The sequence below is a fragment of the Zalophus californianus genome, chromosome 2, assembly GCF_009762305.2.
Source record: "Zalophus californianus isolate mZalCal1 chromosome 2, mZalCal1.pri.v2, whole genome shotgun sequence".
Taxonomy (NCBI): domain Eukaryota; kingdom Metazoa; phylum Chordata; class Mammalia; order Carnivora; family Otariidae; genus Zalophus; species Zalophus californianus.
In genome coordinates this window covers 147,291,436-147,309,262 of record NC_045596.1, presented here as the reverse complement: position 1 = coordinate 147,309,262, position 17,827 = coordinate 147,291,436, and the positions used below count along the sequence as shown (strand labels likewise).

General features: G+C 42.6%; 1 protein-coding gene and 1 long non-coding RNA gene across 4 annotated transcripts in view; one reads left to right on the top strand and one right to left on the bottom strand.

Moving 5' to 3' along the window:
* GALNT7 (polypeptide N-acetylgalactosaminyltransferase 7) overlaps nt 1-16,950 on the bottom strand; it is a 147,289-nt gene extending 130,339 nt beyond the window's left edge. The window contains exon 1 of one of the 3 annotated variants that reach the window (XM_027599158.2): nt 15,690-16,950. In XM_027599158.2, the coding sequence (XP_027454959.1) occupies nt 15,690-15,815 (126 nt within the window). In that variant the 5' untranslated portion in view covers nt 15,816-16,950. The remainder of the gene's footprint in view (nt 1-15,689) is intronic. The other 2 variants (XM_027599157.2, XM_027599156.2) reach the window with 2 other exon arrangements.
* Nucleotides 14,480-17,827, top strand: part of LOC113924860 — a 59,372-nt gene continuing 56,024 nt past the window's right edge. Inside the window, exon 1 of the long non-coding RNA XR_003520831.2 lies at nt 14,480-14,910. This is a non-coding gene — a long non-coding RNA (uncharacterized LOC113924860). The remainder of the gene's footprint in view (nt 14,911-17,827) is intronic.

The following is a 17,827-nucleotide window of genomic DNA, read 5'->3' as shown; positions in this document are numbered from 1 at the left end:
TTTCCTCTTTCCCTGTTTTAGAACACTGGTTCCTTGAAGGATATTACTTTTAAGGCAAAAGTCACAGTCTAGGAAGAATACTCAGCCCCTTTTCACCAATTCATAACAAATTCATATAAGTAATTTCATTCATTTAAGCACTCTTGAAACTATGTACAAAAGGTTATAGTCATCCAAGAAGGAAGGGAAAGAAAGGGAGACAAGTGTAAAACTGCAAGTCAAATGCTTTCCTAGAAGCTCTGGTAACCTCACCCTAAGGCAAACACAGAAACAGTGCCCTGTTTCCTTTACAGAGGAATAAGAGGAGGCTCAGGGAAGTCAAGTCACTAGGCCGAGCCGACTGAAGCTATTCACAATATTTATAACAGGATTTCAACTCCTGTTCAGAGTCCATGTGGACTTTTACTATACAATGACGTCAGCTTTTATTTTTAATCCGCCTTGTTCTTGAGGAGCTACATTTTAAACATCAATAAAATTTCCCCAGGATATTTAGTTATTTATGGGGATTACTGTTATCAACCCGATTTTTTTTTAAAAGAAAAAACACGTACGTGGTTTAAATCCCTGTCTTTCCTACTCCCCACTCCCAACACAAATGACTCGTCCAAACCATGACCTTGTACTACGTACAGTACAAGGCTCCTCCCCCTTTTAGATGGCACACCTTCCCTTCCTCCTACACCTTAAAGCTCAAACTCCCTGCCCCTTCCTAGTAAGGAATACGGTCATCAACTGGAATGTGCCTTCCTTACGAATTTTTTTATTAATTAGGGACTTCCGTAGGTTTTTCAAAATCTCAATGAGATAGTGACAAGAAAACAACACTAAAGTATCAGATTATTCCAAAACCATGAGGTTGCTGAATCTCTCAAACCTAAACAGAGTTTCCATCTCTTCCTTGACTAGCAGGCCATTTACATAACAAGAACAGTTACAGTTCACAAATCAGCAAGAAATCGAAGATGGGCAGGCTCTAAGGCTTACAGAAGGAAATAAAACACTTTCCCAGGCAGCACAGATTTGACCCACTACTTCCTGATAACTGGCCTACAGGACAAAATTCTACATTGAGTATTCCTGAGTTGTAGCTTGTGCTAAACATCCAATGCATTTTAATTCATTATACTGCCTGAGACAAGAAGCACTGAAGTGGTATTATAAAATCATACAAATGTAGTACCTTTATTCTTAGAAGATCAAGGAATTCTCTCAGTGAAGAAATTGTAGTAATCCAAATCCTAGAGGATATTAGCTTCCCCTCCCCAAAAGGAATTCTTCCATTTTTCCTTTTGAGACTTACTCATCTTCACTCTTACCAATAAATTAAACATATAAGAGACATTGTCGTTTCAAGATTCCAGGTGCCACTAAGTGTACCATTCACTCTTTAAATGTATTTAATGAAGACACACACACTGCTACATGCTTTCACAGAACAGTGAAGAGAATTCAGCCAATCTAAGTCTTCTCTGGGTGATTTCCAAGTGATGATGAGCAGACTGAAACACAGCAAATTTCTCATGCTTTCTGCTTCACCACAAACCAGCTAAAGCATGACAGTTTGGGTTATGGTTACTGTTTTACTTTTTTGAGTGTCAGTCATCTATTACAAAATGTCTTTAAATGTTTTTATTTAGGATATCCCGAGTGTACAACGATGAGTATCAGGACTGGCCCATGAATTTAGGAAACAAGTAAATCAAATCTATATCTAAATGGAAGGCATTAGAAATAAATCAGGAACCTGACTTAAGGTATTGTATATTTCTGATTTTTTTTTTTTTTTACCGCTTAAACTCTGACAAACGGACCAGTGTCTATAGTCACCTGATGAGAAACGGAAGGAATGGAAAAGAGATGGAAACTTCAACTTTCAGAACAGTAGCATCTCAAAAATCGCAACACCACTGTTCTAAATCTTTTTTTCCAAAAACATTCAGGAAAATGTTCCACATAGTATTTTAAGTTTGATTTGATTTTCATCACTGCATATAGGAGGCAATTTTAAATTAAGCCCATGCCGACCAAGGAAAATCTGCAGTCTCTGACAGAAAGCAATCTCCTACAAGAAAACCAAAACTCTAATTTTTCTTCCATTCCTAGTCAGTATTCACAGGATGTGACAGCTTCTTAGAGCATTTTGTTAAAGTGAGACGCATAAGAGGAGTTGTGGGTAGGGGTGTATAGAGATTACAGAAAGAGCACAAAGTTCTTTTAAAAAGTTCGTTTTATCTCTATTTTAGAAATGAAATTTTTTTTCATTAGTGCTGACTCACCACAAGAGTTACAGGTATGATAAAGGACTGTGAAGGTTTAGTTGTCTTTAATGAAAAAGAATGAGGTATATTCAAAAAATGCAACATCTGTCTGTGTTAGAAATTAGGAGTAAGCTACTGGCTTCATCATTCGGAGGAAAGGCACTGTGTCCCCAAAGAGCGGCTAGGTTTTTCCAGCTACCTTGAGGTCAATAAAATACATGGCTGACCTTTTTAACCTTGAAAGAATCATTCTCACATTTAGCACCCACTGGGACCCAAAGAAACTGACCAACTGCTCAACAAATGCCTCACAATCAACAAAAGGAATCCTACGTTCCAAGGGAGAAGAAAATAGATTTCAGTTACTTTCATGAAGAATTGAAAAAAATAGTAGGAAAGTTATCACATTTCATTAGAAAACAATACTGAATATACATATATTGTCTTTACTGTTACCTGAAGTTTCTGGTATTTTATACTAAAAATCTATACCTTAATTTCCACTTAGGATTTCCTTTTACTCTTTCTTCATTTCATCAGCTCTTCTGAGTCATAACTCATTGCACAAAACATACTTGCTTTTAAACACAAGCACCTGTTATTTAGGCTAAAGAAGTAGATGCAAATGAATACATGTTTCAAGCCGTTCACTTTATCTTCAGGTAGCGATTTTTGCCAACGTATAATAATGATTTTAACATTTGCTTTTCTCTTAGTGTTACCAGTTAACTGAGCAGAAGTCAAGGATGATACCCGCCTCTTATAAAACATGATTGTACCACGGTGAAATGATTGATTAGCCTCTCTGGCTGAGATTTTCTTCAGGTTAGTCATAGGTGTGGGCTGCTCGAGCCCAACTGGCTGGCACTCTTCCTGCCCTAGTAATTCATGGAAAGTGAAATGAAGCCCTGGTTCATTAAAACTTTCCTCAGACTTCAAAGAGGATGCTGAAAAAATAATCTGAGAATACCCATGTAGTATAGACGTATTCTGACCCATACTGCAGATGCCAGTTCTTGAGCTCAGAAAAGAGCAGGACCTGGGAAGAGGTGTGGTATTTGGGGCTCTATTACCTTTGCAGGTTTGACAGCACTCTTCAAAATTTTCAGTTAACAACTGTGATCACATGTCCACTACATTTATTTTAAAATAGAAGTTATATGTGCCATGGTTTGCAGCCTAAATGTTAACTACGAAAAAAAGAGTAAGAGTTATCCTAATTTCATACAGAAAATGTATTTCTTTAAAATACCAAGGCATTTGGAAATCACGTATTTAGCACATTTTTAGAAGAGAGAATTTCAGAAAACTATTTGCTAGAAGTATTTTTCTCTTTGCCACCCACAAGGATCTCCCTGAACTGTAACCAAATTTATTTTAATTGACCGCCACAATGCAACACTCTCCCCCAACCTTCTTTTACAAACAGTGGACTTCAAATTTCCTGAGACCATCACACAGAGCAGTAGTAAATGAAACTGCATGCCTATATTTCTGCATTCCACTAATCCTTTGCTTAAATGTTAAAATGTAATTACACATTTTAAATGATCAAAATTTCCAATTTTGACAGTGATCCTTTTAGCTTAAACTAAACACTCAACAATAGTAGAAAAATCTACACGTACAAAGTAGTAAGATTTCAGTCATTTCCATTCCATTACTCTAAAAAGCACTTTGTAGTCACTTATTCCGTACCATAATTGAGAGCTTATTTGCCAAAAACCTAATGGACTTTTTATTCATTTTAAATCACCCTGGCAAGAGTTAGCAGACTTTTGAACAGGAGGTTTTAAATGCTTTCTTTCAAAAGAAAAGATGTAAAACCCTGCAAACAGATTGTAAAGGTAACACATACTGACTTATACGAAGACACCTTACTGTGTTAGAGATTAAAAAACTAATCCTGTCGTATTAAATTTTAAGAAGCATAATGATTAAATTGTCTAATAAGAATTGCGTAGCAAAACATTCAATTGCCAGAGGAAATATTGGGGGAAAAGGTTTGGATTTAAGTCCTCCCAAGTGAGCATAATTGGAACCTATACCTAATAAGCCAACTATTTCAGAAAATGTCTTAAGACAAGTTTTGAAATGGCTATATAAAGTCAATCTTTGATTTCATAGGTACATGGGCTGTTATTGACAAAAAACTCCAATTGGTATGATATACTGTATGGCACATTTTTCTAGGTATTTGTCATAGCTGCATTTAACAATCAAATAAAAACTTAATTGATTTAAACCTATTAGATTTTTCCTGAGTCATTTTTGAAATGTTTATACAATTGACTAATAAACTATATATCTCAATAGAAATGGAATCTACATCTCCTGCTTCTTCCCAGTTTTCTGTATCTGAACATCTTCATCCTTCCCTTATCTATTGTTATCTGTCTTTGATCTAGTCCGGCAAAACCAAACTTACATGACTCAAGTATACTGATCATTTTTGTTTTGTTTCAAGGGTTTTAAGGGAACTATTTTTCCAATAACACGTTAATAAAATGCATATGAAATATTTACTTTAAATTCCACAGAATAAAATTATTTAAAATGCAGAAGTGCTGACAAATAAAGAACCTCTAGAGCACTTCAAGTATCACGACTTAAGGACTATTTTTTATAACATAAATTGTACTTTATTGTTCTATTTTTTTTCTATTTAGCTTTTCTAGAGAATTTATTAAAAAAAGAAATCCTCAGGAGCATAAAGATATTATATTGATACGATATTACTTCAACAAGTGTTAATTCTTAAAATTCTATAAAGCTGTTCAAAAGTGTCTCTTAAACTATACTGAGAACCTGAGACTACTGTTTCACTTCAATAGCTAGCCTCAGTGTCTTAGTTTGAAATCAAGGGTTCCAGGTAGGTGGAGGAGTCAGGCATTCACACAGTTGTAAAAGCTATTTGCAAACCTTGCTCACATCAAAGAGTATGTTATCACAGTGTGTGTGTATCTGTGTGTATGTGGTTTCTATTAAAAGGAAAATCAAAAGTCAAAGGATAATTACAGAGAGTCTAAAAAAATAGAAATGCTGGCAATTTCTCAGTTAATGTCTACTTAAGACTCGCTTTTTAAAATTTTTATTTTAGGGGCGCCTGGGTGGCTCAGTCGTTAAGCGTCCGCCTTTGGCTCAGGTCATGGTCCCAGGGTCCTGGGATCGAGCCCTGCGTCGGGCTCCCTGCTCAGCGGGAAGCCTGCTTCTCCCTCTCCCACTCCCCCTGCTTGTGTTCCCTCTCTCGCTGTCTCTCTCTCTGTCAAATAAATAAATAAAATCTTTAAAAAAAATAAAATAAATAAAATTTTTATTTAATTTAAATTCAATTAATTAACATAGTGTATTCTTAGTTTCAGAGGTAGAGTTCAGTGATTCGTCAGTTGTATAGAACACCCAGCGCTCTTTACTCTTTAACACCAATTCTTCTCACAAGGTGTACACATTAGCAGTGAATATGTGGTAGTTTTCAAAGTACTTCAATACTGAAGTGCTAACACAATTGCAAGATATTTTATAAAGAACTACAAATGCTAAAATCATGTTTAAGCCAGATAATCATTAAGCATGTAAGTTTACTATTAAAGAAAAGTAGCATACCTCTTGAGGCCCGAATGTATTCTTAAACGTAGGGACTCAATAAGAGATTAAAGATTAAAAAATGATTAGGTCATTTATTTTATTCTCATACAGAACTGCTCCCAAAAGTATGTGATTTAATTTTAATTCATCCAGTTTAAAATATCCTTGGTAATAACAAATTCCAATTGCTTTGCTTGGAAGCCTATTAGCAGACTAGTTGGTATTGATATAATACTGCAGTTAATTGTACCTTCTAGATTTGGGAAACCAGGCTGCTCTGCAGCAATTCTATAAACCTAATTAGATAATGCAAAGTTAATTTTTTTCCTCAAGTTTCAGAGTACCAGTTCTTATATTCAGTGAACTGAATCAGGTCTCCCAGTTGGCATGTTTAAATGTTTCTCAGGAGTAATGCTTTAACATGCTACCAAGCCCAGAAGGGAATTTATAATGGAGCAGAAATGAGAACATTTCTCATTTTGAAATATTCAGGATTCTTAGCAAAAGGAAGCAGCCAGAAGGTAGCCCTTCCCTCTCCACAACAGACTTAAGCCCTGGATAACTGCAGTTCACGTAGCCTTAGCATTGCTTTCAGGATCCCAGGACGGAGTTAGAATGAAACGGTGGAGCCCACCTTAAAAAACCAACATTACCTGAAATGCCGAGCAGACAATTTTCCTATTCTGTTTCTTCCTGTAATTACATGTCAGGCAAATTAATGTGTAAAAAACTAAAAACTGCCTAATATTCTGCAGATAAAGTTTCTTTTCCAACTTCAAATATTAAAATGTTGTTCTGGTCACAGCTCCTTGTAAGTTACTGGATTTCAGACCAAAAGAGAGCAAAAAAAAAAAAAAAAAAGCCTGCTATGCATTATAATCGTTTTAATATAATGTGTACAGCATATAAAGTTTATATTACCACAACCACATGATTATGGTTTAGCTTAAAATATATATGTACAGATGTATCTATATATACACATGGGGGGTGGGGAAGGGTATAGAGAGGCACCTAATTAAGGCAGAACAGATAGAATCCAAAGTGTGTTAGTTCCACTTTGATAGTTAAGTTCTCTAAAACCCTTCCTCTTCTTGTATTTTTAGTCTAGTGAAGGTGATTACTTTACTACTTGAACTTCTTTTTCTTCCAAGCTGGTTCCCCTGGGTCATCCCATTTACCGAGACGCCAGTGAAGATGTCACGGTGTCCCTCCCTGGAGCCAGTTCTATGGGTTCCTTGAGCGGGCAGGTAAGCATGTTTCCACAACAACTTTCTACATCCCTAATGGTGATCAATTCTTGCTCAAATGCTGCGATATTCGACATTGCTGATGGTCCTGCCCTTAAATTATCTTTGCCCATGCTACAGGGCAATATTCTCTAAATCTTCTACTTCTGCCTATGCCTCCTTTCATCTCTCCCCCTCCTGGCACCTGAAAGAAGGCATTTTCCAGGTTTCTCTTTTCCTACCCACATTTTTCTCCTCTATCTACACATAGTCCTTTGTTTACCAATCCGGTCCTCAAGCTTCAGACATATTCCTGCCTATGATTTGCACACTTTGCATCCAGTACTGACCCAGTTCTGAGCTCCATCTACCCAGTAGACACTGTCTATAAAATATGACATGCCTCTCCTCCCCCTCAAAATACTACATGCCCAAACCAAACCAATGTTTTGTTTTACAGCCCCCAAATCTACCCATCCTCCAGATGAGCACTTCTCAAAGTATGATCCCTGGACCAGCACCTCCGGAACTAATTACAAATGCAAATTCTCTGCCCCACCTCAGACCTACTGAATCAGAGGTTCTAGGCATGAGGCTGGAGTACTTTGTTTTAACAACCCTCTAGGTGATTGTGAGGCCTACTGAAGTTTGAGAACCATGCTTTAGACAGTTCTATTCCTTCTAAGGCATCAGCATCCTCCCCCTTCCAGTTCCATCCAGAGGGTTCCTCTGCCTACCAGCTAATTCTACTTTCATAATCTCTCTCTCCTCATATTCATGGTCTTGGTCACTCTCCTAGCTTTTAGGCCTTACCATGTCCAATGACAGAGACATCTCTCTCCTCCCTGAAATCCAGCTGGCACTGTTTCCAGATTATTCCTGACAGCCCAGCTCTGGCCATTCACAGTATTCAATCTTTCAGGGTTCAGACTGTTTTTCCAGGGTTCTCTCTCCCCTACTTCCACTCCCCAATCCCATCTTCCAGCCACTCAGTCCCCGGGATTTGCTGTAATCTCTCATGCCTTTGCACATACCATTCCTCTGTCCTCACACACTTGTCCCTCCAATATGCCCTTTCTAAAAAGCTCTCTGACAGCACCCAGGCCTTACAAACCAGACTCGGCCTTCTCTAAGATCCCACAGGACCCAGTGGACTTAGCTAATACAGTTCTTGCCTCACCACTACAACAGGTCGCAAAAAAAAAAAAAAAGTCATTACTTATTTTGTTTATCTTGGACCATATGTAGAGGACCATGCAATTTATCAACCAACCCAGGGCCTCATTTACATCTGCAAGCTTATCAAGTACTGTACTCCCTCCAAACTCACCATGCTCTAGTCATACTGGCCTTCTATTTCTCAAACACTATAGCCTCGTTCCAATCTCAGGGGCTTTTCACTTTCTGTTCCCTCTGCCTGGAACGTTCTTCCATCAGAACTGCATTATAGGCTTATATTCATTCTTTAGGCCTCAGCTCAGCCACTGCTCCCTGAACTTCCCTACATGGTCCCCACTGCCCCTTTCTCCTTCATGTTATCCTTTATTGTCTTCAGTGTTTCTATTTGAAATTACCTCTCTACTGTATCTATGTCCCCCTTTCAATGTAGTCCACTTGAGCACGTATATCTTGTTAAAATCTATAGTGTTTGGTCAGAGCATAGCTCCAAGTCCAAATACATGAGATTGAATCTGGCTCTACCACTTAGTAAGTAAACGACCTTCGGCAAAGAGTTCACCTGACTCCATGGTCTCATCTATAATGTGACAATTACATCAGACTTGCATTTGAGGGTTGTTACAATTAAACAACATAATACACATAGAATGCTTACCTGGCATAAAGGAGTCAAGCAAGGTATGTTATCTATTGTATGTTCTCTGTTATCACTGTTTACTGCTCTATAATATCTCCAATGCCTACAGCAATGAATGGTACTTATTAGATACTCAATAAATATTTGAAATACTTGAGTGAATTAGTGAATCAAGAGCTGATGATTAATGGATATCACCACTCCCTCAACTCTACTTCAGAAGCTTCCAAAAAGCTTCTCTAAGTGCTGACTTAATAAAACCCCAACCCAGTTCCCTGGCCTACCATTTAATTTCCTTCAAAATGTGGCCCAAACTTACTTCCCCAATCTTAGCTTTCATCACTTTGCTCTAGTAAAAAAATATCTCACCATATTCTTTTAGTGCAGAATGTTCTTCCCTGCATCCCTCCCTGATTCCATGGGACACTCCAGGTCTAACCAAATGCCATGCTCTTGCCTCTTGCCTCTGAACATCCACCTCCTATAGCCTCCTACAGCTGTGCAAGAACCTCCTTTTTAGGGGTGCCTGGGTGGCTCAGTCGGTTAAGCACCTGCCTTTGGCCCAAGTCATGATCCCAGCGTCCTGGAATGGAGCCCCAAATCGGGCTCCCTGTTCAACGGGGAGCCTGCTTCTCCCTCTGCCCCTGCTCATGTGCGCACTCTCTCTCTCTCTCTCTCACATACGGTCTCTCAAATAAAATCTAAAAACTAAGAATAAAAAGAGAATGTCCGTTTTACAGTCATTCCATATTCACACAGATCATCTCACTTATGAGAGGAGATCTGAGTCTGTGTCCTTGCCATCTCTGCATCTCCAGTGCCCAGCCCAGGGTCTTAGGGAAAGCAAGCCCTCGATACATTATTTTGAGCAAATAGAAGGTTGGAGTTAAGAAGGTATTATGAAAAGGCCCAACTTTATATATCAAAAGAAAACTGCATTATGGATGCAACACCTACTGTGCAGTTATTAGGTCGAGACCTGAGTAACATCTTCATTATGTCAACACTTTTTCTCTCTTCCACTGTCCAGTACAGCATCTCCAATGCCTAGAGCCACGGATGGCACTTAGTAAACACTCAAATATTTGACACTTGTTGAGTAAATGACTCATGCTTTTAATAAAAATATATCTCCCAATTCTTACAAAGAATTCTGTCCACATTGTGAAGGCATATTTGACCCTCTCACCCTTTCCCCTCTTCCACCGTACAAAACCCAACCATAAAAGCATTCCTTTCCTAAACTCAAGCCATGTCCATTTTATTCTAGAGATTGTAAATTCTTAATTTAACCACTTCTCTCCTTCTGTCACATTGCACATTCATTCTTCAGGGATGAAAATTAGAATTCAAAACATGAACAAAGACAATGATCTAGGTTGAAGTCAGATAATCCCAATCATTTTCCTACATTCAAGAGCCACTCAAATCTTGCTGACCCACTCTTTCATAACTCTGGAGTTAGAATTTACAAATACTCTGTTTACAAATGGTTGAGAATTCTGGAAAATCAGAATTCTGATTTTCATTCATGTTGCATTATTTTCTCTCTCCTTCTGTTTCCAATTTAGGATTGACTAATCTAACGCAGCTTATACTAAAACCAAATTGTTGCAGCCCACACCTTATCTCCCATTCCATGTAGCCAGCCTGAATCACAAAATAGTTATCCAAATTCAACCCGCTCTTTACCAGTTTTCATTCCTTCCTTACGAATAATTGTGCACTCCCTGAATGGCTATTCTCCACCTTCTCCACCTATTGATTTGGCTCTTGACAAAACATTCTGTGACAGCTCTCAGTGTTTCCTTATATTGCTACTGGATTAAGGAAGAAAGGAAGGAACACAGGCCATGCAAGTATTGCATCTCTTCAACTAGGATGAGATCCCTTTATAACAGGGACTTTTACTTGAGGTATTCTTGGTATTCTCCAATGGGGTCTTCCTGGGAGGGAGGTGAAGAGGTGTGGTCGTAACAGGATTAATGCCTGACCTTGACCACTGGATGGGCAACACTTCCACAAAATCCACAGATTTAGAATTCTTGGGAATGTTTGCATTTCTGGGGTGTCCGGACCTAAAGGGGAGACGTGAATGAATGCTTCAGCACCCTGGTAAATGGGGGAGATACTCCATGAGCTACTCCAAGAAACATAAATCCTGCCTTCAAAGGACTCAGTCAGCGGTTTACAGTGAAATGAGAAAGCTTCTGATTCTCACCCCCCCCAAAAAAGCACATGTACACAGAAGTCTGCGTTAATTTCAGGACGTCTATAACGCCCAGAGTTCACAGACTTGGGAATTTTTCATTACAGCTGTGAGGGAGGACAGCAAAATAGAACAAAAACAAATCCCGAGGTATTTCAACTGGGGAAGTAAGACAACAGTGACCACTTAAGACACTACACTCTTGCTAAGTGATAGCTCTATTCCTAATGATATCAATGGAGCTTCCATTTGAAATAAAGTCTTAAGGTCAAGGGCAGAATCTTTCAGGTTGCAATCAATCATCACAGAGATAAAAGGGTTTGGTAAGGTGGAACTTGACTGTGACAGGGTAATCAATTCAGTCACTCAGCTTCATCTAAGCAATACTCCTTTCAACGGGTCTTAGCTTATCCCTTGAAATCTCTCTGCCTAGAAAGGATTCCTGAATCAGCCCCGCTACGTATGCTCTAAACCTACGTGGCATTAATGGTTTGACTAAGGTAGCCTTTACACATACAAAGAATCATCCATTTACCAGCAGCTTCTCAACAGTACACTGGATTAGCTATAATAAAACCAATGAAGATCTCAACACTTCCATTACAAACCTTTATTGTCAGGAGCTGATGGTTCAATTTTAAACTCCAGACTAAAACTTGGGATGTATGGTCTAGGAGATACCATAATTCATTTAATTAAAGGAACTTTCTGCACTTCGCAAGTACTAAACAGATGATCTTAATAAATGCTGACCTGAAAATATCCAGAGGACAAAGCCTAAAAAAGGAAGCCTTCCCATAACCATAAAACATAAAAAATGTATGAATGTTTGTCTTCAGGACTTTCAATGTGACAATCTATCATCCCAAACCTCCTGACACCTTCTCCACTCCCACATCCAATCAACTAGTCCTGATACCTTTGCATCTTTAATAGCTCTTGAATCAGTTCTTCACTTTCATTGTCACCCTACCCATCCAAGCAACGCCATGTCCCACCTGAACTATTATAACCTCCAACAGGACTCCTACTCTTTGTTCTTGCTCTAAATCAATTCATACTTCCTGCAGGCAATCAGAATGATCCTTCCAAAACACAAATCTAATCAAGTCTCCCTACTTAAAAAATCCTTCAATGGTTTCCTACTGCTCTAAAGACCTCATCTTTAGCATGGTCTGCAAGACCCATACTATGTTTACATCCTCACTCCACCTCTCCTCTCATCCTCCATGTTCTAATTATATTGGTCTTCTTCCAGTTCCTCAGTTCACTATACTGCCTCCTACCTCAGGACCTTTGTACATACTTCTCCCTCTCAGGAGTGCCTTTCTCCCACATCCAGATCAACAACTATCTGTATTCAAATCTTCAGATTTCAACTAAGTCATTTCTTCAGGTAAGACTTTTATGACCAGGGGCGCCTGGGTGGCTCAGTCATTAAGCAGCTCAGGTCATGATCCCAGAGTCCTGGGACCGAACCCCGCATCAGGCTCCCTGCTCTGCGGGAAGCCTGCTTCTCCCTCTCCCACTCGCCCTGCTTGTGTTCCCTCTCTCGCTGTGTCTCTCCCTGCCAAATAAATAAATAAAATCTTTAAAAAAAGACATTTATGACCAAATTCCTGTTCTCTTATCCCCTAAGGCTTTTCTACACAGCATGTAGCATAGTTTCTATTTGCAGATTTGTGGAGTTTTGATTAAAGTGGGGTGCTTTTTTCCCCACAAAGCTGTAAGATCCAGGGTTAGTGGTAAGGAGCATTTCCTCGATAACTAGCTTAGTACATAGTAGGCACTCAAAAATGTTTGTTGAATAAATCACATCATCTACAACAGAGTACAATTTGAATGGTAAGATCATCTTTCACATCATTTACCTCAGAAAAAACAGCAAAAGGCCCTGAATGAGGAAGGAGATAAGAAACGTGTTTCTCACCTTGACCATGGGTAAGTGTTTTGTAATAGTGACCTCCACAGCTGGGCAGATAAAAAGTAGTCCCGGTTTAAAAAAAAAAAAAAAAGAAAAAGAAAAAAAAGACCAGGTTGCTACAGACTTTACTGCCTGGAACATTGAAAGTACAAGACAAACAGTGGCACAGGGTGGGGCCGCAAGTACAAGCTTGCCAGAGCTGAGGCCGAACCTTTATTTGGTTGATAGTTCTAGCCTATTTCAAGCCACTTACAGGGATTTATAGGGATCCAAAAAAAAAAAAAGCCCACAGGTGGATCAGCATTAAAGAGGCAGGTGTCTCGCGGTGGGGAGAGGTGTCTGCAATCATAAATCAAAGGAAAAGAACTAGAAGGCAGAAGGGAAACTAGGGAGTCAGAATCTGCGGGCTGGTCAGAACCCTCTCTAAAGGAAATGTTCTTCTAGTGCCAGATCTCAGAAGTTCTTAGGATAGTTTTTAATAAAAGGAGGCAAAAGTCCCTTGTTTATGCTTGTAATGATTCACAAGTTATGCCTTAAATTGCTTAGGTAACATTTATGTAAAGTTAATAAAAGGTTTTGGTTTTCCTGATCCATAAGCATTCTTTTCAGTGTTAATTACACTTAAAAGTCTTAAAAAGCTAGCTTCTGTCTTTGGCAAATGATAGAAATTACAGCGGACCCAGTGACAAACTATCAAATTAAGTTGGACCAAAAGAAATCAAGATATCACCCACCACCTGCCACTGAATGACTAGCCTTGTGGCTGGGGACTTATTATATATCCACTCTAATAAAGTATTTCAAGAGATGAGTATCGGTGTGGATGTTCTACCACCTCTTTAAAACACCTGTCATGGGAACTACAGGACATTCTGGTTAGTTTTGTCAGACTTTCCTCAGTTTCTCTCCCAGAAAGTGGGGTTCTAACATTTCTAGCTCTCTGTGAAAGGCCATTTAATGACTTAAAACACTCTGGATTGCAATATTCAGTTATCCCTTGTCAATCATTTTTAAGCAAAAAACCATAAAGAGGTCACCAACAGCCCAAGAGTTCTGAGAGGCTTAAAACCACAAACACACTTGAAGGAAAACTTGGTACTTTTTATTATCAGTAACTTAGATGACTTAGATGGGAGCCCACCCCAGATATTACAAAGAGATTCCACTTCGGTCACGACTTCAAACACTAAAACTTAAGAGTAAATCTAACTTCACCATATAGACAGAAACGGATAAGGAAAGCTCTTCCTAGGATTCTTCTTAAAAGGAAGCCTTCTCATTCAACTTTCCGATGCTAAGTTAATGCTAAGGAAAGTTAACAAAGGAGATCACACAAACGCAATGTAGATAGTATTTGCCAAAGGCACTTTACTGCAGAGCCTAACTCCTCCCAAGGCCCCCGGGCCGCTCAGCGGCCCTCAACTCCTCGCGCCCTCCCTCACCCGCAAGGGCAGCGGGCCCGGCGGGCTTTCCCGGGCCCCGGGATGAGGAAGGAGGGGGCTCATTTCTGGGGAGCGGATCAGGCTGGGGGTGTGGGGGGGAAGAAGCCGGTATGCAGCCAACCAACTGGGTCCGCGAAGCCGCAGTCGCCGCGGCCCCTTTCCCGGCGCGGCTCACAGTAACTAACGTTCCGAGGCGCCTGACTAAACCCTCAAAAGCAACGGAGTGTCAAAGCTAACACTCGCGCCTAGGGCGGCAGACAAACGCGTCCCAGCGGAGCGGCCGGGCTGGGCGAGCACGCAGCCAAAGCCAAGCGGCGGGGCGCCGGCACAAGTTAGTTTTCCGGCCCGAGCAGCCCTGCCACAGCCCGGGAAGAGGAACCGACCCCACATCCCCCGGACAGAGCCGCCCGGAGCGACGGGCGGGCGGGCGACGCAGCTCTGGAAGTAAGGGACTTCCCCGGCGCGGTGTGGACTGCGGTGGAGGGGCCAGCGAGCCGGGCGGGGTCGCCCCTCAGCCACCTCGGGCCAACCGCCCCTCCCCTCTCCGGGGAAGCGAGAGGAAGGGCCGGTCCGGGTCGAGGCCTCGGCCTCGCATCGCACCCCGTCTCGCGGCCACCGGAGTTGGGGGGGGGGAAGGCGGCGCTCTCCGTACTAGCCGGAGGCGGGGCGCCATCTCCCTCCTACTCCCCGCACGCAGGCGGGCCGGGGGAGCCCGGGGCTGCGAGCATCCCCGGACGGGCGGTGGCGGGAGGGAAGGCTGCACCGAGGGGCCTGGTCCCGAACGGCGGTGATGGCAACGGCAGCATCTCGCCTCCTGCAGGCCTGCACGCGCCACAGGCCGCAGCCTGGACCAACCCCGCGTCCCCCAGCCGCGACCGCGGCGGTCCCCGCACAGAGGAGTCGGGGGGCTGGGCGGCCGCGGCCCCCGCTCTCCTCCCGCTCCGCCCCGCAGTCCCGGCGTGGAGCGCCGCCGCCGCCCGCGGAGCCCGGGGCGGGGGAGCGCGGGAGGAAGGGGCGGCGAGGGGGCGGGCCGGCGGCTGGTAGCGGCAACCGGGTACTCTGGGCTCGGCGCCCCCGATCGGCCCGCGCTGCGCCAGCACCACCTGCGGAGCTGCGGCGCAACGCCGCGCCCCGACCCCGCCGCCCCTGCTCCCGCCACGCGCGCGCGCAAACAAAACAAGTTGCAGGTCGCCGCCGCCGGAGGGGGCGGGCGGGTCACTCACCCTCATCCTGCTCAGCGGGCTTGGGTCGTCCGGCCGCGGGGACAGGGAAGACCAGAGGACTACCAGCCCCAGGAAGCTTCCCACCACCAGTAAACTGCGTAAGATGAACCCAATCTTCAGCCTCATCTTCCTCCGGCGGCGAGAGACACAGAGCCCGGCGCAGCCGCCGCCACAGCTCTCCCCTCCCTCCTTCCCCCTCCTCCGGCTCTCCACCTCCTCCCTCCCCCACCCCTACCGCTTCGGCTGCCGCCCTCTCCGCAGCCTGCCCTTTCCAGCTCCAGATCCGGAACTCCCCTTGGCTCTACCTTCCCCCGGGCTCTTCCCTCCGCCCCCTCCCCGCGGCTAGCCGGCTCGGACTGCGCTCCGCCGCCGAACCCCCCCCCACGCCGGCCTCCGCCGAGCTCCAACCGACCCGTGTGCCTCGCTCTTCTAAGCTTCCTTTCTGTGTACCTACCCCCTTCCCGGCACGCAGTCCCCTTCTTCTCTCACCGCTGTGCCCAAGAACCCTCTTCGCAAATTCCCTGTTACCTTGTAACTAACTTACACTTGCCCCAGCTCTGGTCCTTAGCCTTTGCCCCACTGCTCAGCTCTGAAAGCTTCCAGATTCCCAAACTTTTGTTTTAATTATGGGCCATAACTCTGTCCTTAACGCCCGTGCCTTCCAGGATTCCCCACGGCCCTCCTCCCCCGTCCCCGCGGACCTGGAGCGGCTCCTGGCTGCCCTTCCCTTTCTTACACCCACTACCCGGAGCCCCCAGCGGCAAGGCTTGCAGGAAGCAAACCAGGAAGTCAGGGCTACCGCTGCCGCAGCAGCAGCTCCACGTGGCTGATTTATAGCTGGGAGGATTTTTTCTTGTTGATTGCTCTTGCTTTTTCACACGGCTCCTTAAGGAGGTGGATTTGTAACTGAAAGGCCCAGGTGTGATGTGCACATATCCCTGGACTGGAGGGGTTCACTTGGAAAGCCAATATTCACTTTCTCTTGAGCTAATTAGAAGAACGCCAGTCTCGTGCTAATAATACCCACCTTGTTCACGGGCTGTTTCTATTTGGAGGACCGAGGATTTGGGGTTTTTTAAAACAATGCTCTACCTTCATTGCCTCCCTCAGACCTGATTTTTTACCCACTTGATGGAGATTCCTTGATTTCTGTTTTTCAACCCTTTTCTGCCTGTGAGACCTAAATTATACAGGAGAGGCTGTCGACAAATGTGTAGCCAAATGCCTCACCCTGAGGGAATAATTTTACGTCCATACCTCCCAATAAAGATGCCAATCACTTTATTGCCAAGTGTATGTGATTACGTTATCAGTGTAGCATATCTTAAACTGCCTAATTTAAGTTAAACAGACTGTTTAATATCTTATGCTAATATTTAGGATGGTGAAGGTTGATCCTTTTTCCTAATGTTGTCTCATATCTAAAAGGACTTTAAGAAAAGTAAAACCTGGTTATTTAAATTTTTAAAATGAAATAGAGAATTTGAGTCATCCAGATAAAGAATTGTATCAAACTGACTTCATGTACTTTATAATTTGGGTTACATTACCTGGTATTTTGGGGAATTCTGTAGATGCCATAATTTCAGAATTTCCACAAAATATTCAGAGTGATATCCTTGTGAACAACATAGGGAAATGTAAAGTGGATGACAATATAGTTAGGTATATTCTTGTTTGGCTGAATAATGGTACACAGTTGCAATATAAGCCTAATATATAGAGCAACTGGAGGAGAGGTATCAGGTGTTGAACACAGATCACTGTCTGACTCAGCTTTTTTATCAGCCAGTTAAGAACCAGTTGTTTTTAGTACAAGATAAGGGAAATTTTGCTGAAGACTTTTTTGGTGAAAAAGACCTGAATATTTAATTGATTAAGAGTGAACCTACTGGGTACTATAGAAAGTTAGTGCCTCACTGCTGGGCCAATTCAGGTCAATGTTGGGACCCAGAAATTGCCTGTTAATAAGTACCCAGGTGATTCTGATCCAGATAAGCTGTACACCACCTTTGGAGAAACAGTAGAAGGGAAGGGGTGCTTGGGGAAAGATTTATTTAGATATTCTTGGGAGGCAGGAATAGGATCATTTGTGGACCCAACTTGAGCTGCTCGGAAGGGAGGAGGACACCTTTGCA